At 43.2% G+C, this 23744-nt stretch overlaps 1 protein-coding gene across 1 annotated transcript in view; it reads right to left on the reverse strand.

Moving 5' to 3' along the window:
* Positions 1–794: 794 nt before the first annotated feature.
* The window catches only part of LOC137834166 (uncharacterized), an 85483-nt gene continuing 62533 nt past the window's right edge, over positions 795–23744 (reverse strand). The window contains exons 2-13 of the mRNA XM_068642229.1: positions 6922–7830; positions 5921–6524; positions 5809–5816; positions 5446–5708; positions 5342–5348; positions 3532–5026; positions 3040–3460; positions 2882–2885; positions 2155–2549; positions 2021–2057; positions 1024–1877; positions 795–976 (exon numbers count right to left, since the gene is read on the reverse strand). Of these exons, the coding sequence (XP_068498330.1) occupies positions 795–976; positions 1024–1877; positions 2021–2057; positions 2155–2549; positions 2882–2885; positions 3040–3460; positions 3532–5026; positions 5342–5348; positions 5446–5708; positions 5809–5816; positions 5921–6524; positions 6922–7830 (5179 nt within the window). The remainder of the gene's footprint in view (positions 977–1023; positions 1878–2020; positions 2058–2154; positions 2550–2881; positions 2886–3039; positions 3461–3531; positions 5027–5341; positions 5349–5445; positions 5709–5808; positions 5817–5920; positions 6525–6921; positions 7831–23744) is intronic.

The raw sequence follows: 23744 nt of genomic DNA on the forward strand, positions 1-23744 counted from the left end.
GTTTAAGGCAGATTTCTGCATCCTCTATCAGGTGTATTCGTTTCACATTTCATTTTCTGTAAAAATGTGGTTGTAAACTCTTCTTGATAGGGTTTCTTGAAGAGTGTGTATGCTGAAATAGGGTTTTTCAGCAAGTGTACATAAGTTCTTGTAGGGTTCAAGAACAGTGGGATTTGTGTTTGTTTGAATTGTGTTTTAGTGAATTTCACCTTGGTTTAGGTGAAGACTGGATGTAGCTCAGTTGAGTGAACCAGTATAATTGCCTTGTGTTCATTCTCCCTTAATCTCTGCACTTAAATTTCTGCATAACTGATAAACTGTCAAGAAATAAATCTGTTCAATTAATAATAAATCTGTTCTTTCTGGGCTTGTTACATACTGTTCTTAGTTTCTGGAAAAACTGTTTGATTTTGAGAAAAACATATATAATCTGTTAAAAGCCACTGGATCAGATTGATTGTGATAGGCTACTCAATTAATTGTCAAGCTATCAATTGAACCTTAATCACTTGCTTAAAATTGACGCTTGCTGTTTTGTGATTCACTGTTTTTCTTTCTAATATTAGTGTGTGTGTATTTGGAAAATCTATCTGCATAGTCTCGTGATTAACCTGGTTGTATAAATGTTTTTCAAACACAAAAGGAGGAAGGCTCAATATGATCTTGTGGCCAAGAACATCATAACCTCTGCATTAACAATGGATGAGTTCTTCAAGATATCCCAATGTAATTCAGCTAAGGAGAAGTGGGAAGTCTTAGAAGTCACTCATGAGGGTACTGAAGATGTGAAGAGGTCAAGAAAACATTCTCTCATCCAAGAATATGAATTGTTTAGAATGCAACACGAGGAAAGCATTATATCCAACAACACTGATGGTACCATCACTATTATTACTACCAACACCACTGATGGTACCATCAATATTATTACTACCAATAACACTATTCGTTCCATCAATTATTAGTACCAATAACCCTGATGGTACCATCAGTATTATTACTACAAAAAAACAATGATTGTACCGTCAGTTTTATTACTACCAACAACACTGATGGTACCATCAGTATTATTAGTACCAACAACACAAATGGTACAGTTAGTATTATTAATACAAACAACACTGATGGTACCATCAGTATTATAACTACCAACAACAGTAATGGTACAATCAGTATTATTACTACCAAAAACACTGATGGTACCATCAATTTTATTACTACCAACAACACTGATGGTACCATCAAGATTATTACTACCAACATCATTGTTGGTACTATCACTATAATTACTACCAACATCACTGATGTTACCATCACTATAATTAACACCAACAAAACTGATGGTACCATTAGTATTATTACTACCACCAACACTGATGGTACCATCAGTATAATTACTACCAGCAACACTGATGTTACCATTAGTATTATTCCTACCGATAACACTAATGGTACGATCATAATTATTACTACCAGCAAAATTGATGCTACAATCAGTATTTTTACTACCAGCAACACTGATGGTACCATCAATACAATTATTACCAGAAACACTAATGGTACCATCAATACTAAAACTACGAACAACACTGATGGTACCATCAAGATTATTACTACCAACAACACTAATGGTACCATCAGTATTATTACTACCAATAACACTTATGGTACCATCAGTATTATTACTACCATCAACACTAATGGTACCATCAGTACTATTACTACCACCAACATTGATGGTACCATCAATACTACTACTACCAATATCACTAATGGTACGATCACTATTATTACTACCAGCAAAATTGATGGTACCATTAATATTATTACTACCAGAAACACTGATGGTACCATCAGTATTATCACTACCAACAACACTAATGGTACAATATATATTATTACTTTCAACAACACTAATGGTACCATCAGTATTATTATATCCAACAACACTGATGGTACCATCAACATTATTACTACCAAAACCACTGATTGTACCATCAGTATTATTAGTACCAATAACACTGATCGTACAATCAATATTATTACTACCAAGAATACTGATGGTACCATCAGTATTATTATTACCAAAAATACTGATGGTACCATCAGTATTATTATTACCAAAAATACTGATGGTACCATCAGTATTATTACTTGCAACAACACTGATTGTACCATCAGTATTATTAGTACCAACAACACTGGTGGTACTATCAGTATTATTACTACAAACAACACTGATGGTACCATAAGTGTTATTACTACAAAAAGCACTAATGGTACCATCAGTATTATTACTAGCAACAACACTAATGGTACCACCAGTATTATTACTACCAAAATAACTAATGCTACCATCAGTATTATTACTATCAACAAAGCTCATGGTACCATCAGTATTATTACTACCAACAACGCGAATGGTACCATCACTATTATTACTACCAACAACGCTGATAGTACCATCAATATTTTTACTACCAACAATAATTATGTTTCCATCAGTATTATTACTACCAACAACACTGATGGTACCATCAATATTATTACTACAAAAAACAATAATTGTACCATCAGTATTATTACTACCAACAATACTGATGGTACCATCAGTATTATTAGTACCAACAACACTGATGGTACCGTTAGTATTATTAATACAAACAACACTGATGGTACCATCAGTATTATTACTACCAACAATACTAATGGTACCATCAGTATTATTACTACCAATAAAACTAATAATACCATCAGTACTATTACTACCAGCAACACTGATTGTACCATCAATATTATTACTACCAACAACGCTGATAGTACCATCAATATTTTTACTACCAACAATAATTATGTTTCCATCAGTATTATTACTACCAACAACACTGATGGTACCATCAATATTATTACTACAAAAAACAATAATTGTACCATCAGTATTATTACTACCAACAACACTGATGGTACCATCAGTATTATTAGTACCAACAACACTGATGGTACCGTTAGTATTATTAATACAAACAACACTGATGGTACCATCAGTATTATTACTACCAACAATACTAATGGTACCATCAGTATTATTACTACCAATAAAACTAATAATACCATCAGTACTATTACTACCAGCAACACTGATTGTACCATCAATATTATTACTACCAACAACAATGATGGTACTATCAATATTTTTACTACCAACAACACTAATGGTATGATCAGTATTATTACTACCAATAACACTAATGGTACCATCAATATTATTACTACAAGCAAAAGTGATGGTACAATCAGTATTATTACTTCCAAAAACACTGATGGTACCATCAATTTTATTACTACCAACAACACTGATGGTACCATCAAGATTATTACTACCAACATCATTGTTGGTACTATCACTATTATTACTACCAAAATCACAGATGTTACCATCACTATAATTAATACCAGAAAACTGATGGTACCATTAGTATTATTACTACCAACAACACTGATGGTACCATCAGTATTATTACTACCGATAACACTCATGGTACGATCAGTATTATTACTACCAGCAAAACTGATGCTACAATAAGTATTTTTACTAAGAGCAACACTGATGGTACCATCAATACAATTATTACCAGAAACACTAATGGTACCATCAATACAATTATTACCAGAAACACTAATGGTACCATCAATACAATTATTACCAGAAACACTAATGGTACCATCAATATTATAACTACGAACAACACTGATGGTACCATCAAGATTTTTACTACCAACATCACTGAAGGTACCATCACTATTATTACTACCAATAACACTGATGGTACCATCAGTATTATTACTACCACCAACACTAATGGTACCATCAGTACTATTACTACCACCAACATTGATGGTACCATCAATACTATTACTACCAATATCACTAATGGTACGATCATTATTATTACTACCAGCAAAATTGATGGTACCATTAATATTATTACTACCACGAACACTGATGGTACCATCAGTATTATCACTACCAACAATACTAATGGTACAATATATATTATTACTTTCAACAACACTAATGGTACCATTAGTATTATTATATCCAACAACACTGATGGTACCATCAACATTATTAATACCAAAACCACTGAAGGTACCATCAGTATTAGTACCAATAACACTGATTGTACAATCAGTATTATTACTACCAAGAACACTGATGGTACCATCAGTATTATTATTACCAGAAATACTGATGGTACCATCAGTATTATTATTACCAAAAATACTGAGGGTACCATCAGTATTATTACTTCCAACAACACTGATTGTACCATCAGTATTATTAGTACCAACAACACTGATGGTACTATCAGTATTATTACTACAAACAACACTGATGGTACCATAAGTGTTATTACTACAAAAAGCACTAAAGGTACCATAGGTATTATTACTACCAACAACACTATTTGTACCGCCAGTATTATTACTACCAAAATCACTAATGCTACCATCAGTATTATTACTATCAACAAAGCTGATGGTACCATCAGTATTATTACTACCAACAATGCGAATGGTACCATCAATATTATTACTACCAACAACGTTGATAGTAGCATCAATATTTTTACTACCAACAATAATTATGTTTCCATCAGTATTATTACTACCAACAACACTGACGGTACCATCAATATTATAACTACCAACAACACTGATGGTACCATTAGTATTATTTCTATCAATATTACAGATGGTACCATCATTATTATTAGTACCAACAACAATATTATTACTACAAACAACACTAATGGTACCATCAATATTATTACTACCAACAACAGTAATGGTACCATCAATATTATTACTACCAATAAAACTGATGGTACCATCGGTATTATTACTACCAGCAACAGTGATGGTACCATCGTTATTACTAGTACCAACAACAGTGATGGTACCATCAGTATTATTACTTCGAACAACATTGATGGTACCATCAGTATTATTACTACCAACAACACTGATGGTACCATCAGTATTATTACTTCCAGCAACACTGATGGTACCATTAATATTATTACTACGAACAACACTGATGGTACCATCGGTAATATTACTACCAACAACAGTGATGGTACCATCAGTATTAGTACTACCAACAACACTGATGGTACCATGAATATTATTACTACCAACAACTCTGATGGTACCATCAATATTACTACTACCAACAACAGTGCTGGTACCATCAGTGTTATTACTACGAAAAGCATAGATGGTACAATTAGTATTATTACTAAATAACACTGATGGTAAGATCAGTATTATTACTTACAGGACAACTGATGGTACCATCAGCATTATCACTACCAATAACACTAATTGTACGATTAGTATTATTACTACTAGCAAAACTGATGGTTTAATCAGTATTATTACTGCCAGCAACACTCATGGTACCATCAGTACTATTACTAACAAAAACACTGATGGTACCATCAATATTATCACTACCAACAACACAGATGGTACGATCAAGAGTATTACCACCAGGATCACCGATGGTACCATCAATATTATAACTACCAATAACACTGATGGTACCATCAGTGTTATTACCACCAATAACACTTAAGCTACCATCACTATTATTACTACCACCAACACTGATAGTACCATCAGTATTATTACAACTACCAACACTGATGATACCATCAATATTATTACTACCAATAAGACTAATGGTACAATCAATATTTTTACTACCAGCAAAATTGATGGTAAAATCAGTATGATAACTACCAGCAACACTGATCGTACCATCAATATTATTACTACCAACAACACTGATGGTACCATCAGTATTATTACATCCAACAACACTGATGGTACCAACAATATTATTACTACCAACACCATTGATGGTACCATCAGTATTATTACTACCAATAACACTGATCGTACAATCAGTATTATTACTACCAAGAACACTGATGGTACCGTAAGTATTATTACAACCAAAAATAGTGATGCTACCATCAGTATTATTACTATCAACAAAGCTGATGGTACCATCAGTATTATTACTACGAACAACACGAATGGTACCATCAATATTATTACTACCAACAACGCTGATAGTACCACCAATATTTTTACTACCAACAATAATTATGTTTCCATCAGTATTATTACTACCAACAACACTGATGGTACCATCAATATTATTACTACCAACAACACTGATGGTACCATTAGTATTATTACTACCAATATCACAGATGGTACCATCATTATTATTAGTACCAACAACACTGATGTTTCCAACAGTATTATTACTATAAACATCACTAATGGTACCATCAATATTATTACTACCAACAACAGTAATGGTACCACCAATATTATTACTACCAACAAAAGTGATGGTACCATCTGTATTATTACTACCAGCAACAGTGATGGTACCATCGTTATTACTACTACCAACAACACTGATGGTACCATCAGTATTATTACTTCGAACAACATTGATGGTACCATCAGTATTATTACTACCAACAACACTGATGGTACCATCAGTATTATTACTTCCAGCAACACTGATGGTACCATCAATATTATTACTACGAACAACACTGATGGTACCATCGGTATTATTACTACCAAAAACAGTGATGGTACCATCAGTATTAGTACTACCAACAACACCTATGGTACCATCAATATTATTACTACCAACAACTCTGATTGTACCATCATTATTACTACTACCAACAACAGTGTTGGTACCATCAGTGTTATTATTATGAACAACACTGATGGTACCATCAATATTATTACTACCAACAAAACTTATGGTACTATCCGTATTATTACTATGAAAAGCACAGATGGTACCATTAGTATTATTACTAAATAACACTGATGGTACCATCAGTATTATTACTTACAGGACAACTGATGGTACCATCAGTATTATCACTACCAATAACACTAATGGTACCATCTGTATTATTACTACCAGCAAAAGTGATGGTGTAATCAGTATTATTACTGCCAGCAACACTAATGGTACCATCAGTACTAGTACTAACAAAAACACTGATGGTACCATCAATATTATAACTACCAACAACACAGATGGTACAATCAAAATTATTACTACCAGAATCACTGATGGTACCATCAATATTATAACTACCAATAACACTGATGGTACCATCAGTGTTATTACCACCAATAACACTTATGCTACCATCACTATTATTACTACCACCAACACTGATAGTATCATCAGTATTATTACAACCACCAACATTGATGATACCATCAATATTATTACTACCAATAAGACTAATGGTACAATCAATATTTTTACTACCAGCAAAATTGATGGTAAAATCAGTATGATAACTACCAGCAACACTGATCGTACCATTAATATTATTACTACCAACAACACTGATGGTACCATCAGTATTATTACATCCAACAACACTGATGGTACCAACAATAGTATTACTACCAACACCATTGATGGTACCATCAGTATTATTACTACCAATAACACTGATCGTACAATCAGTATTATTACTACCAAGAACACTGATGGTACCGTAAGTATTATTACTACCAAAAATAGTGATGCTACCATCAGTATTATTACTATCAACAAAGCTGATGGTACCATCAGTATTATTACTACCAACAACGCGAATGGTACCATCAATATTATTACTACCAACAACGCTGATAGTACCACCAATATTTTTACTATCAACAATAATTATGTTTCCATCAGTATTATTACTACCAACAACACTGATGGTACCATTAGTATTATTACTACCAATATCACAGATGGTACCATCATTATTATTACTACCAAAAACACTCATGGTACCATCAGTATTTGTACCGTCCCGTACCCGGGCGTTGACCAAATCAAGGTCAAAGTCAACATCAGGGGTCAAAGTCAACGCAAGGCGTTGCCTAGGTGAAGAGACGCTAAGCGCCAGCGTCATCAACCAGGGCGTCGCCTAGACGAGGCGTCACCTAGGGAAAGGCGTCGCCCAACCAGGGCATCGCTAGATCAAACAGTGCTAAAGCAAGGCAATCACAGTGTGGTTCCCCGATACCCATGGGTAGGAAAGACCATGGAGGGAGCGACGCCGTGGGAAGGCCTCAGGTCCCGATAGCCCGGGGCAGCGATAAAGAGAAGGAAAAGGTGGCTTCAAGGCCATAGTGATAGTACCAGTGTAGGGCAGCCTGACTCGTGAAGTACCCCTGCCGCCCCAGAGACGCCTTTGGGACAGATACGACTCGAGAAGAAGGTCACGCCCAGGGCAGCCGGGCGCAAGGTACAAGGGGAAGGCAGATACGCTCTCAAAGTAAGTGACTAGATGATTGGGGGCATGAGTCGGCACCCAAAAAGTCACCCCTAGCGCAGTAGCACTCCCAAGCAGGAGGACTCACACGTAGAAACGTCCCCAGATGGGTAGAAACGCCCCAGATGGGGTCACGGCGTCGTGAGGCCCTCCACGTGTACGACAGCCATGTCAGAATAGAAACACCCTTTAGTCAGGTGCCAGGTAATTAAAGTCATTCAATGCAGTGTCCGTTTCGAGCGTTCAGGTACTATAATGGCTCCCAAGCGTTTCAACGTCTTAAATGCGCTACGATTTCTAATTAGATACGCTGATTGAGTGCGTTACATTTGTAATTAAAGGCGCTTTAAATGCTTGGGTAGTTTAAATAGCGCGGGGGATGTTGGAAACGGGGTTCGGAACTTTTGGCGAATTTCCCAGAAACTCTCTAGTTGCTTGCTCGAGCCTTGAGGTTACGCACAAGGGACTAGGGAAAGATTTTTGCTAGGAGGAGAAAAACACACACACAATCCACAGTTCCTTTTGATCACCTTCAGAGTGCCATACGCGGTGCTCAGAGACGTAGGTGAACAGTTTTGGTGTTTCTTGCTGGCTGACTTGAGCGTCGGAGTGCAAACGGCCGCTAGGGCGCCTCTTTGTCCTCTTTTTGTAGGAATCCACAGGTGACCAGTGAGGAGGAGTCCCTAGCTGACGGTTGAGGTCGCGCACGAAGACGTCCCGGTCAACCGGACGGAACAGTATTATTACAACAAACAACACTAATGGTACCATCAATATTATTACTACCAACAACAGTAATGGTAACATCAATATTATTACTACCAACAAAACTGATGGTACCATCAGTATTATTACTACCAGCAACAGTGATGGTACCATCGTTATTATTACTACTAACAATACTGATTGTACCATCAGTATTATTACTACCACCAAGACTGATGGTACCATTAGTATTATTACTACCAATAAAAGTAATGGTATCATCAATATTTTTACTACCAGCAAAACGGATGGTACAATCTATATTACTACTACCAGGAACACTGATGGTACTATCAATACTATTACTACCAAAAATACTAATGGTACCATGAATATTATTACTACCAACAACAGTGGTGGTACCATCAAGATTATTACTACCAACATCACTGATGGTACCATCACAATTATTACTACCAACAACACTGATGGTACCATCAAGATTATTACTACCAACATCACTAATGGTACCATGAGTATTATTACTACCACCAACAGTGATGGTACCATCAGTATTATTACTACCACCAACACTGATGGTACCATCAGTATTATTCCTACCGATAACACTAACGGTACCATCAGTATTGTTACTGTTCCGTCCGGTAGACCTGTGACGTCTTTGTGCGCGACCTCAACCGTCAGCTAGGGACTCCTTCCCACTGGTTACTTGTGGATTCCTGCAAAAAGAGGACAAAGGGGCGCCCTAGCGGCCGTTTGAACTCCGACGCTCAAGTCAGCCAGCAAGAAACACCAAAACTATGCACCTCCGTATCTGAGCACCGCGTATGGCACTCTGAAGGTGGTAAAAAGAACTGTGTATTGTGTGTATATTCTCGCTCTGGCAAACAACCTCTTTTCCAGTCCCTTGTGCGCAGCCTTACGACTTCGAGCAAGCAACCGGAGTGTATTCTGGAAAAATTTGCCAAAACTTCGACCCCTGTTCCCAATATTCTCAGCGCTATTTAAACTACCCAAGCATTTAAAGCGCCTTAAAGCGCTTTTAATCACAAACGTAACGCGCTCAATTAAGGCGTCTAATTAGAAAACATAGCGCATTTAAGACGTTGAAACGCTTGGGAGCCATTATAGTACCTGAACGCTCGAAACAGAAACTGTATTGAATGACTTTAATTACCTGGTACCTGACTAAAGGGTGTTTCTATTCTGACCTGGCTGTCATACACGTGGAGGGCCTCACGACGCCATGACCCCATCTGGGGGTGTTTCTGCCCATCTGGGGACGTTTCTACGTGTGAGTCCTCCTGCCTGCGAGTGCTACTGCGCAAGGGGTGACTTTTTGGGTGCCAACTTATGCCCCCAATCATCTAGTCACTCACTCTGAGAGCGAATCTGCCTTCCATTCGTACCCTGCACCCGGCTGCCCTGGGCGTGACCTTCCTCTTGAGTCGTATCTGTCCCAAAAGCGTCTCTGGGCGGCAGGGGTACTTCACGAGTCAGGCTGCCCTACACTGGTGTTGTTACTATGGCCTTGAAGCCACCTTTCTCTTCTCTTTATCATTCTCCCGGATCATCGGGTCCTGAGGCCTTCCCACGACGTCGCTCCCTTCATGGTCTTTCCTACCCATGGATATCGGGGAACCACACTGTGATTGCCTTGCTTTAGTAATGTTTGATATGGCGACGCCCTGGTTGGGCGACGCCTTCACCTAGGCGACGCTTTGCCTTGGCGACGCCTCTTCTTGACGACGCTGGCACTTGGCGTCTCTTCACCTAGGCAACGCCTTGTGTTAACTTTGACTCCTGGTGTTGACTTGGACCTTGACTTAGTCAACGCCCGGATACGGGACGGTACACAAGCCCCCCAGTCTTAAGCCGAAGACTTGTCTTCAGCGTAAAGACTAAGGCCTCGCCCATGTCGTCCACGTGCCACCCTGATGACGTGTTACTCCCTGCTGACTCAACAATTCTCGAATTATTGACGTGACACTCTCTGAACCATAGGAGCGCTCTTAATGACTGATTGGACATCCTCTGAAACGGGGAAAATAACACCTTTTGGGGCTACCCTTGATCGCGCGCCACGTAGCCCATCGTACGGCCAGCCTCTAGAGACGCTTGCGTTTCCCCTGGGCGATTGATCCTTTGACACGTGGCACGATCTCACGGCTCCTAGTTAGCGCCTCTTGGGTTGCAAATGTAACGTTCTAGTTACCCCCAAACCCCGCGCTCACCCCACTGTTACATTCATTCCCTCTGCGTCTCTGCACTGTTCATCGCCTTCAACCCCTTTTCTCTACAATTGCTGTTCTCTCCCTCCTGTGCTCTTCTTCCGCCTTCACTTTGACATTGTGTGTATATTTTCGCATATCCACGACTCTTCCCTTTCGTCGCATTGCATGATTTATTGAACTGCCTGGGACTGTTGACATTTATGCATTACTGTGTTCTTCCGCTTCTCCTTCCTTCTCTGTTCCCTTCTCCTTCTTTCTGGGTTTTCTCGCGTGAGTGGTGTTTCCTGGGGTTCACTCCACTTCCTGTCATGGCTACACTTGTTAAAACCTTTTTCCTCTCTTCTTTCTCCAGCTATTTATTCACACCATGACACGCACGAACGCGGAGTCTGATTCCTCCCCCAAGACCCCCAAGTCCAACTACAAAGCTTACTACCCAGGGCCCCCGACGAGCTCTTGAACGAGTGTACCAGCCTGACTACCTTCCAGGACCTGGAAGCTCATCGTGGGGATCCCCACTTGTATAACTTTAACGCTTTCTGCCGCACTCACGACGTTCACATATCCGTCCGTCCCGGCAGGCCTGGGGAACCTGTCTGCGTGGACGACAGACCTAGAAAGGGGAACCCTTTCTTCTTTATGTACTAGACGGTGTTTAAACGCGTAGGGGTGCGTCTCCCATTCACCCCCTTTGAAAGGGAACTCCTCACCGAAATTAATACCGCCCCCGCCTAGCTCCACCCCAACAGCTGGGCATTTGTAAGGGGTTTTCAAATTCTCTGTGGGCATCTGGGCATCCTTCCCTCCGTAGACGTTTTCCTGCATTTCTTCGAAGTGAAAAATCAGGGGAAAAGCTTATGGGTAAGCTTTTCCGGGATCGCGGGCAGGATCCTCCTCTCCCTCTTACAAAACTCTTACAAAAACTGGAAAAGGGAAATTCTTTAGAGTGTGCAGCGCCAAACACGACCCCACGGCCTTGGACGGATTCCCCCTTTATTGGACGGAGCGCCCTAAGCTGCTTAGGGCCAAAGCCCTGGAAGAGCTATCTCCTGCTGACAGGGAGGTAAGCAAGGCCTTGGCTGGTCTGGGATCGTTTTTGATACATTGAAGCTTGTTGCTAGCGAATACAATGCTCACGCCCTGACAACATACTTTGGTAAGGAGACTCTCCCCTCATCCCTTTTGCTGTGAACACCTTGCTACCGGATGTGTGTTCCCACAGCCTCTTCCCCCTGTTTTCCATGGTGCCATGTTACTTGTATCTCACGCATCTATGCGCTTTGTAATTTTGTATAGTTGCTTTGGCCTTGATTTCTGTTGCTTGGTCTATTCTGATGTAGGATCGGTGATGGACGCCTCCAAAAGGATGATGCTGGCGAAAGCGATGAAGGAGGCTTGTGCTGCCAAGGCGGGCGCCTCCTCCGCCCCTGCTGCTGATCCGATCCCCCCACCAACTCTGCCACCGCCACCACCGATCACCACCGAAGCCCCTCTAGGCTCAACTTCGTCATCTCCACATAGCCCCGAGGCGCTTCAGACTCCCGGCTCTCCTCTGCCCATCGCCGCCGTTCCTCTAGCCGTGGCCTCGTCGCCGGCTCCAACCCCCCTTGACAAAGGGAAACGGGTCTTGGAGATTTTGTCAGATGATGAGGACTCGGAAGGTGTGGCACCCTTCAAGAGGAGGAAATCTGCGCGGGTTCCCCTTCTGCCAGAGGCGTCGCCCCAGGGAGGGAACTCCTTCATGGATAATCCTCCAAGTGCGACCTCACTTCCCCCCACAACAGTCCAAGAGGAAGGGGGCGAAGGCGCCGAATCTGCCCCGCCTCCGCCACCGGCAGAAGTCTCTGCTTCCCCTGCTCCCGTCGCTGCCGCCCCCGATCTCATCGCCATCCCTCCTCCAATCATGCATCTGATGAGGGGCTTCAGTGGCGGAACTATGCTAGAGGGCACCGACAGAAAGGTGGGCATGCCTTTCTACTTGGGGGCCTTCCTGACAGTGGCCCTTGAATGGCGCGCCCAGGCCAGAAATGTTGTTCTACAAGCTCAAACCCTCCAGGCCTTGGAAACAAGGGTAACTGCCCTGGAGGAGGAAAAGAAAACCCTGGAATGCCAAAACAAGGCCTACCAAAGCACTCTGAAGCAGGCTCAATAGGCCAAAGAAAAGGCTGAAAAGCAACTGGCAGAGGCGATGGGGTTCCAGGCTGACTTTTATACTCGGGAAGTCGCCCTCCAAGTTCAGTTAACGGGCCTTCAAGACTTAGTCGAAGCTGACGCAGAAGTTCAAAAGGACTTGAAGGACCGTTGCTGTGAGCAGGCTGACGAGATGGAGCGGATGGAGGGGGAAATGGCTACCCAGGCCAAAGCTATGGGCCTTCTCCAGGTTGACTACGACAAACTACAGGTCAAGGTCAGTCGGCTTCGTGTGGAAAAGGAAGCTTTGGAGAAGCAGGTAGCTTCTGGGGACGCCGCCATTGAGGAGCTAGAGAAGGACAAAAAGGCCCTCATCCAGGACATGGCGGGCACTTTCGAGGAGGGATTCCAGGAAGCTCTGGCCCAAGCAGTCTGCATGAACCCGGGGATCGACATTTCCAGCTGTGATTCCACTCACCACATTGTTAATGGAAAGGTCGTGCCTCTGGAGATAGATGATTGAGCCGCCACCCTCGATCATCAGCCCATTCTTTTATACTTGTTTTAACCTTCTTTGATAAACTTGTAATTCTTTGAATCGTCTGCACTCTTGCTACAACTCTGGGATTTTGTATGAGTACTTTCGTGTCCTCGCGACACAGAATTCTGCCTGTGTGATCTTATTCTCATTCTTTGCCTTTGCGTGCTTCGGTTGTTTTGCTTGTATTATACCCGTTTCTTTCACTTCGTTGGGCGGCCTTGTATGCCCGGGAAAGGTCACGCGCCAATGCCCACGCCCATGGAGAGTCTCACCTAGTGGAGCCGTATCGTCCACGGGGTGTCTCTAACACCGAAACGGTCCTTTCCTTGATCCTTAACGCCTGGCGCCCACGCCTAAGGAGAGGCCTGCTACAGCAGCGCCGTATCGTCCCCGGGTGTCTAAAACGCCGAGTGCTCTGGGGGGGGGTCGTTCCCTCCATGGTCTTTCCTTCCCATAGGTATCGGGGAACACCCTTCCAGTGATTCGCTGCCGTTTGGCGGTCTCGTCTCCCTCCACAGTCTTTCCTACCTGTGGGTATCGGGGAGGCGACGCCAGTAACTAACTTTGCCCTCTTCGATTTCGTCTCCCTCCACAGTCTTACCTACTTGTGGGTATCGGGGAGGCGACCCTGCTGATATTTTGGTTGGCGACGCCCGCGGCGTCTCACGCTGGCGTCGCCCTTTGCGTCCTTCTAGGCGACGCCTCGGGCGTCTCATGCTGGCGTGGCCTTGGGCGTCATCTTTACCTTTACATTGACTTTGACCTTGGCCTTGGTCGACGCCTGAGGACAGCGAAGAGCTCAAGGTTTTGCCCGTGCCATCCACGTGGCGCTTCTTGTATGGCTGATGGGACGTTCAGTCATTCGACTTGATCCACGTGGCGCTTCTTGTATGGCTGATGGGACGTTCAGTCATTCGACTTGATCCTGACTCCTACTGTGCCCCTGACCCACTTTCGACGGCGCATCGTACCACTGGGCATTCTGTCGATACCAAAGGGGACGAGGGAAAAGTCTCCTTACCAAAGTATGTTGTCAGGGCGTGAGCATTGTATTCGCTAGCAACAAGCTTCAAAGTATCAAAAACGATCCCCAGCCTAGCCAAGGCCTTACTTACTTCCCTGTCAGCAGGAGATAGCTCTTCCAGGGCTTTGGCCCTAAGCAGCTTAGGGCGCTCCGTCCAATAGAGGGGAAAGCCGTCCAAGGCTGTGGGGTCGTGCTTGGCGTTGCACACTCTAAAGAATTTCCCTTTCCAGTTCTTGTAAGAGTTTTGGAAGAGGGAGAGGAGGATCCTGCCCGCGATCCCGGAAAAGCTTACCCAGAAGCTTTTCCCCTGTTTCTTCACTTCGAAGAAATGCAGGAAAACGTCTACGGAGGGAATGATGCCCAAGTGCCCGCAAAGGATTTTAAAACCCCTTACGAATGCCCAGCTGTTGGGATGGAGCTAGGCAGGGGCGGTATTGATTTCGGTGAGGAGTTCCCTTTCAAAGGGGGTGAATGGGAGACGCACCCCTACGCGTTTAAACACCGTCTGGTACATGAAGAAGAAAGGGTTCCCCTTTCTAGGTCTGTCGTCCACGCAGACAGGTTCCCCAGGCCTGCCGGGACAGACGGATATGTGGGCGTCGTGAGTGCGGCAGAAAGCGTTAAAGTTATACAAATGGGGATCCCCACGGTGAGCTTCCAGGTCCTGGAAGGTAGTCAGGCTGGTACACTCGTTCAAGAGCTCGTCGGGGGCCCTGGGTAGTAGGCTTTGTAATTGGACTTGGGGGTCTTGGGGGAGGAATCAGGCTCCGCGTTCGTGCACGTTATGGTGTAGATAAATAGCTGGAGAAAGAAGAGAGGAAAAAGGTTTTAACAAGTGTAGCCATGATAGGAAGGGGAGTGAACCCCAGGAAACACCACCCACGCGAGAAAACCCAGAAAGAAGGAGAAGGGAACAGAGAAGGAAGGAGAAGCGGAAGAACGTAGTAATGCATGAATGTCAACAGTCCCAGGCAGTTCAATAAATCATACAATGCGACGAAAGGGAAGAGTCGTGAGTATTCGAAAATCATACCTTTGCTGTCAAAGTGAAGGCGGAAGAACGTAGTAATGCATGAATGTCAACAGTCCCAGGCAGTTCAATAAATCATACAATGCGACGAAAGGGAAGAGTCGTGAGTATTCGAAAATCATACCTTTGCTGTCAAAGTGAAGGCGGAAGAAGAGCACAGGAAGGAGAGAACAACAATTGCAAAGAAAAGGGGTTTGAAGACGACGAACAGTGCAGAGACGCAGAGGGAATGAATGTAACAGTGGGGTGAGCGCGGGGTTTGGGGGTAACTTAAACGTTACATTTTGCAACCCAAGAGGCGCTAACTAAGAGCCATGAGATCGTGCCACGTGTCAAAGGATCAATCGCCCAAGGGAAACGCAAGGGTCTCTAGAGGCTGGCCGTGCGATCGGCTACGTGGCGCGCGATCAAGGGTAGCCCCAAAAGGTGTTATTCTCCCCGTTTCAGAGGATGTCCAATCAGTCATTAAGAGCACTCCTATGGTTCAGAGAGTGTCACGTCAATAATTGGAGAATTGTTGAGTCAGCAGGGAGCGACACGTCATCAGGGTGGCACGTGGACGGCGTGGGCGAGGCCTTAGTCTTTACGCTGAAGACAAGTCTTCGGCTTAAGACTGGGGGGCTTGTGTACCGTCCCGTACCCGGGCGTTGACTAAGTCAAGGTCAAAGTCAAAGTCAACACAAGGCGTTGCCTAGGTGAAGAGACGCTAAGTGCCAGCGTCGTCAAGAAGAGGCGTCGCCAAGGCAAGGCGTCGCCTAGGTGAAGGCGCCTCCCAACCAGGGCGTCGCCAGATCAAACAGTACTAAAGCAAGGCAATCACAGTGTGGTTCCCCGATACCCATGGGTAGGAAAGACCATGGAGGGAGCGACGCCGTGGGAAGGTGATGGAGATCAAGCCCAAGAGGACATGGAGGCCAATCAACAAGATCAAGAGGAGGTGGAGGCACAAATAGAAGACGCCCATGGAGGTCAAAGTCCACCTCAAAGGATTACAAGAAGCATGTTCAAAGCTTTGGGAGCAAGAGGACATTTATTTTCTCTTTGTGTAATTTCTTTAGTTGAAGGTGCTTAGAGGGAAACATTAGAAACCTCTTTTGTTTTAGCATCTTTTAGGCTTTAGTTAGGAGCTTTAGGGGGGTGTATTAGTAGATAGGTGTAGGAGTAGAATAGGAGGTGCCAAAGTGAAGGAAAGAGTCACACCTTCCTCATGCTTGGAATAGGCGCCGGTTTTGAATAGTTTTTAGGAGGGAATTTTGAATTCTCTTAGCTTTATTTTTCAGCACCTTAGGCTATAAATAGAGGTGCTCTCCTTGTAAAATTGAGATTGGAATTAATCTAAGAAAACTCTACTCAAATTTTGAGTGACCTTTGGAGAGCTTTTGGATCCTTCTTCTCTAGTCTTATCTTGATGGATCAATGGAGTCCTCAAGTGGCGACATCACTCTCATCTAGGAGCATTCCACACTTCTAGTGGCGAGATCATCCATCCTCCTTTCATCTTCATGAGCATTCTCTTCTCCTTCCTTTCTTCTTCTTCAATTGTTCATGTTGCTTTGTGTTCTTGAGTTTTTCAGTTTCGGTTTTTCTATTTTCCAGCACTATGTTCTGTTTTGTTCCTAATTCTGTTCGGTTCATATGATTAATTGCTTAATTCTGTTCGGTCATTCCAGCTTTCATTCTCTTTGTTGATTCAATTTGACAATATTTGGTTCATCCAAATGAGTTTGGGATTTGGTACTAATTTTGGTGAGTTCTTGTCTTAGAACAATGATCCAACTCTAAGAAAAGTGCCTCTATATTTTCCAGCTCAAGGTGATTCCTAAGAATGTCAAGAATCTTGTTCTATGTGGCTATTGGAATCACATCATGTGGTATCATGAGTCTTAGGTTCTTCTTGTTTAATTGTTGAGTTGCGTGCACTTTAATTTCAAGAGCTCTTTAATTTCTTGCAATTTAAGTTTCTGTTTTAGAATTTTAATTGAGTATTCTTGCTGTTTTTTTTTTTTTTTTTTGCTCCAAGTGCTTGTGAAAAGGTTTATGGCACTCATAATTCTTATGAGTATGGTTGCTCTTTTGGAATGGCATTATCCTTCCTAGAGTTTACCTTAAGCTTCCTTTCACTTATTGTTAAAATTTGTGATATGTCTTTTAATTTTGTAATCATGTCAAGTTTTGTCTTAGTCATGTTATTCCATATATGTCATTACTTCTAGTAGTACTTTTATTGCTTTGATTGTTTCTTGCTTTGGTGTCATATAATTTTCTGAATTGATGTTGATCCTTTGTGCATTTTCTTTTTAGAATTGAGTTCATACTTGTATTCTAGACCTATACAAGTTCCAATACATCATTTTCTATTATGTCTTTGCTAGTTCATCATTCTGTTTTTTTATTCCTATTAGGATTCCTCTGTTTCTGAAAAAAGTGCTTACTGTTTTTCCTTATTGCAATTGATTTACGTACTTTAAAATTCTGAAATTCTGTATTTGAGATATTCAAAGTGTTAGAAAAGAATAGAAAAAAGAATCATTCAAAAATATGAAGTACACAAAAAATGATAAATAAAATAAAAAAAGTGTACATTCCTGCCAAAAAAAAATACGGTAATCTGGCAGCGATTTTAAAAAATTTATTTCTCTCAATTGGCTTACTGTTTTTAATTGATTCCACTGCCATTATTGAGTTAACATCTTGAAGATTCTGTGGTATAAATTTCATAATCCAGTTCGCTCTACAACGTTCCAGTTAAATCAGTGAATATCAAGTACAGTTTGCATAAAAAAAAATAAAATTTCCAGTAGCTAATTTTTTTGTTTTCTTCATCTACTCTAGTGCTTTTCCTTAGGTATTCTTTTGTGTGCCTACTTTTCTCATTGAGTTCTTTATTTTCTTGATTGTCTTTCATTCTTACTCTTTGAGTTTGTCTTACATATAGTATTCCTTTTGCAATTACCTTTCCTTGCTTATACCTTTTCTTGTTTGTCTTTATTGTTTCTTTGGTTTTGTGGTGGTTTGCTCTTAAGATTGGTGTGCTTGCTTTGACATATTTCATTTGAGGATTCTAAGGCCTCAAGATCAGATTGGTGCAAGAACATTATTTCTTTGAGAGTGATATCTTTTTCAGCCTTAGTTCACTTCGGCAGTTTCATTGCCAAAAGCTCACTGTTTTTGCTAATTTTTAACTTGTTTGCTGTTTTTGTGTGTTTGCTGTTTTTAATTACAAATGACTGGCTTTTCAAGTGATGCATCCTACAAGCAGAATTCTCCTTCCAAAGCTTCAATTCTTGGTGAATTACATGAAGCTCAAAGAACAATTAGACGGTTGGAGGAGAAAATGCAAAAGATGGAGGTCCAACAAACTAGACCATCTCCTTCTATCCATGATGGACATCATTCTCATAGACCATCTTCAAGAGCTTCTTCAAATGATGTTGGCCGTGAAGATGAGCATAGGAGAAGGAGACCTCCACCCCAAGTCCATGGACAAAGACATCATCACCAAGGGGAAAGAATTCACTACGGCAATGGCTTCTACCATGATGCAAAGTCCAAGCTTCCTTCGGTCAAGCTACCTTGTTTTAATGGTTCTAGTGATCCAAATGTATATTTAGATTGGGAGGCTAAGTGTGAACAAATTTTTGAGATCCATGAGATCCAAGATGAGCATAAGCTCAAGCTAGCCACCCTAGAGTTTAGTGATTATGCCATGAAATGGTGGCATGGAATTGTAAAGGACATTATCTATCACAAGGGTCCTCCCGTGGACTCTTGGAACTCTTTAAAGGATCATATGCGCGCTAGGTTTGTGTCCCCACATTTTAGGAAAGACCTCATGTTGAGACTCCAACGGTTTCAACAAGGCACGCTAAATGTGGATGAATATTATAAGGAGCTTGAGACGCTTGTGCTTAAAATTGAATTAGAAGAAAGTGAAGAAGCCATGGTTGCTAGGTTTGTGAGTGGTCTTAGGAAGGATATTCAAGACATTGTTGAGTTACAAGAGTATTCATCATTGGGCTCTTTAGTTCATCTTGCAATGAAGGTGGAAGCCCAACTTGCTAAGAAAAACTCTTTTAAAAATGCTTCTTTTTCTAAACATCCTTCCAAAGATTCTTCTTTCAAACCCAAGGAATCTAAGCCATCTACTTCTAGACCTAAGTCTCCCACTAGAACAACTAACACTAAATGCTTTAAATGTATCGGTTATGGTCATATTGCTGCAAATTGTCCTTCCAAACGAAGTATGTACATGCATGAGGGCATTGTAGTTAGTGAGCATGATTCGGATTCTCCAAAGCATTCATTGCATTCTCATGCATCTAGTGAGGAAGAGAGCGAATGTCCACTTGAAGGGGACTTGTTAGTTGTGAGAAGACTTCTTGGACAAGTTTCACAACCTTTTGATGAAAGTTGATCCTGCCTGTTGACCGGAACGCTGGAAACTGCCTCGTCAAAGGATCGACGTGCACACCGCTTCTCACCTCCGTTCCTCTTCGAGATCCACCTCAAGAACCTGCAAAGAAACAGAGCGGCGCCGCTGCGGCCGATCGCACTCCAACGCTCAAGTCAGTGACGGTATCACCAAATACTAAGAGAACAAGAACCGTGCAAATCCTCTCTCACAGTCAGCTCTATAACTCGCAAGCGTAAAGAGTATAAACTGAACGTGCGTACCTCAGAAAGTTTGTTGAGAACTCTTATATACCTGGCTGTTTTCTCTCTCCTGGTAGTTACAGACCTGGACACGTGGCTCGCATCCAGTCGTACACGTGCCATCATCTGGAGCCTCCTTGACTTGGCGCTGCTTCTACTCTCATTTTGGCTAAGTTACTTATGCATGGTACTGCCCAGTGCATAGCTAACTTGGGAGTGCGATCTCTACTGGAACTGGCGAGTTAGGGGCCTTCATACACCTTCCCTGTGGTCTCGCCGGCCGCCTTCATAATCTGCTTCTCCTTCATCTTTGGCGATGTGCTTGCTCTGGCGATCTCCGATGATTAGGTCGCCTGAAACTACATCTGGCGACTTCATCTTTATCCTGGTGATCGCCGATTCTGGTAAGCTGGACATCGGAACACGCCAATTTAACAATTGGCGACTACACGAGCCCCCCGACTTCCTTCCCTCTTGCCAACCTGGCGCCTTGCCAACACGCCTATACTGTAGCAGGGTGCCACGTCATCACTCCCGACCACCAGGGCGGTACACAAGCCCCCCAGTCTTAAGCGAAGACTTGTCTAGCGAAAAGACTGAAAAAGTCACGTCAACACCGGTCTACGTGGCACTGACGCAGAATTCCAAACGGCTGTACCTTCTGCTGCTCTGACGCTCCACCAAACCCCTAACTCATCGCTTGACGCGTGGCTTCATCAACGGCTCTCTTCAGTTGCCGTTTGCGCTTCCTAAACCCATTTCGAAAAAACCCTTAAACCCATTTTCACTCAACACTGTTCCATCACTTTCCCTCGCATTCACGAACGCTCTAACTTCCTTCTGCGAAAAACTCTCAGCGCTCTCCAGCATTCTGAATCACCATCAACCTTCATCGTCTTCCTGATCATCAAAAGGTACCTACTTTCCTTCTTCTGCTGGTTTTCCTTGCATTTTAACCGATTCGCATCATCCTGTAACTGCCTGGTGCATACGCTGTGGGTTGTTTTTCCATTTCTCCTTCTGCGTAACTTAGGGCTTCGTCAATCGTCGCAACGAACCTACATTCGTTCGTTTTTCACCTTCCTTCTATGATCGAGTCAGCCTCTGTAACCCCTGATCATTTTTCCTTTCTTCTTCCTTTGCAGCTGCTACCATGACTCGCACAAAGATCACCCCGAATCCTCCTCCTTCATCACGAAACCTCCCTTCACAAGCACACGACCCACCACGAGTTCGTGGCGCTTCATCTTCGCAGGCTGAGAGGCCTGCGTCTTCCCGTCCTGTCCTGGCCCAGGCGACTCCACCTATCGCTGGAGGAGCCCCCGTTCCCCTGCCAGACTTCAAAACCTTGTATCCCTGGGCCAACTCGACCCTTCTGAGGGAGACATCCTCTGTGAACACTGCGGGAGCAGTTTTGCGGCTGACTAAGGGGGACGAGATTCATCAATCGTTTCACAAGGAGCACGACGAGAAGATGATGGTGCTGCCTTGCCCCCCCGATCTGCCTGTTTGTGCTGATGACAAAGTAAGCGCCGACGGGCCCTTCTGCTTTGTCTATACGACTTTATTCAAGAAGGTCAAGCTCAAGTTCCCTTTCACCCGATTCGAGAGGGAACTTCTTACCGAGCTCAACATTGCTGCCGCCCAGCTCCACCCCAACAATTGGGCGTTTGTTCGAGCTTTTCAAGTGATGTGCGACCACCTGGGGTTGCCCGCATCGGTGGATGTATTCCTGTTCCTCTTCGAAGCCAAGCACCCAGGAGACCGCCTGTGGGTTAGCTTGAACGCGATTGCTGGGAGGTCCATCTTTGCTATCTTCCAGCAATCCTACAAGGACTGGAAGGGGAAGTTCGTCCAAGTGTGCGCTAATGACAAGGACGCTTCCCTTCTCGACGGCTTCCCCTTGTACTGGGTGGACAAGGGGAAGAAAGAGTCCAAGAGCTGTTTCAGGAGACCCAGAAGTCCTGACAGCATGGGAGCATTGGACAGAGATCTCTGTCTCTTCTGGAAAAGGGTGGCGGACGCCAACATTACTTTCCTTACCACCACCTTGATCTGCTTCGAATTCTACGAAGACCAGCTAGAAATTCGAATAGGTTAGAACATTAAAAACCATTGTTTAAATACTGCTTCTGTTTAACTGTTTCTGGGCGTCTTGCGCGTTATGCGCAAGACTTTGGTTTTATCCTTCCTGCACATATCATCTGCTTGTGTACTACCTTATGCACTTATTTTTTCCTTGAGTTGACCCATGCATTTTCGTTCCATGCAGACAACATGTTGGGCAAAGGCATGCTCGCTGAACTAAAGGCGCTCGCCCGAAACCATGGGTTGGCGACGGGTTCGCAAACGGTGCCCAACTCGGTGGTGGAGACAGCCATCGTCCAAGGGCGATCACCTCCCAAGGAACCTACCCAACGCAAGAAATTGGCCCTCAAGAGACCTAAAAGGAAAGCCCCTCAGGTGATCCACGAGGAGGAGGAAGAAGATGACGAAGCCACCGAAGATGGTTTGGTCTCCAAGAGGAAGAGGGTGGCACCTTCTTCACCGCCTGCTCCCCCTCCTCTTCCAACATCCACACCTCCATTGATGCCTGCTCCTCCTCCATCATCGCCACCCCCACAGGCTCCTGCCTCACCAGTCCAAGCGGTCCCACTGGCCACTGCGCCACCTGCAGCTGAGGCCCAAGAGCCAAACTTCTTGGAGGACCCCCCAAGCGCTTCTACACCATATGTGTCAGCTGGAGGGGTCCCCCTTCAAACGCTTCAGCTGCAGAAGATGCTCCAATCGGGAATGAGGTTGCTCATACCTCTCCGATTCTGATCACCGAATCCCCGATTCCGTCGCCACGCCAAGAAGCAACTACTGAAGAACCCGCTAAGGAAGGTGGCGAAGAGAACCCACAACAGGCCCACCTGGTGCCTCTCCAAGCAGCAAACCTCCCTTTGGAGGTCACAAGGATGTGGGAGCCTCTAACTGCCAAGCTGAAGACCATAGCAGAGGATATCCC

The sequence above is a fragment of the Phaseolus vulgaris genome, chromosome 5 (genome assembly GCF_000499845.2).
Source record: "Phaseolus vulgaris cultivar G19833 chromosome 5, P. vulgaris v2.0, whole genome shotgun sequence".
Taxonomy (NCBI): domain Eukaryota; kingdom Viridiplantae; phylum Streptophyta; class Magnoliopsida; order Fabales; family Fabaceae; genus Phaseolus; species Phaseolus vulgaris.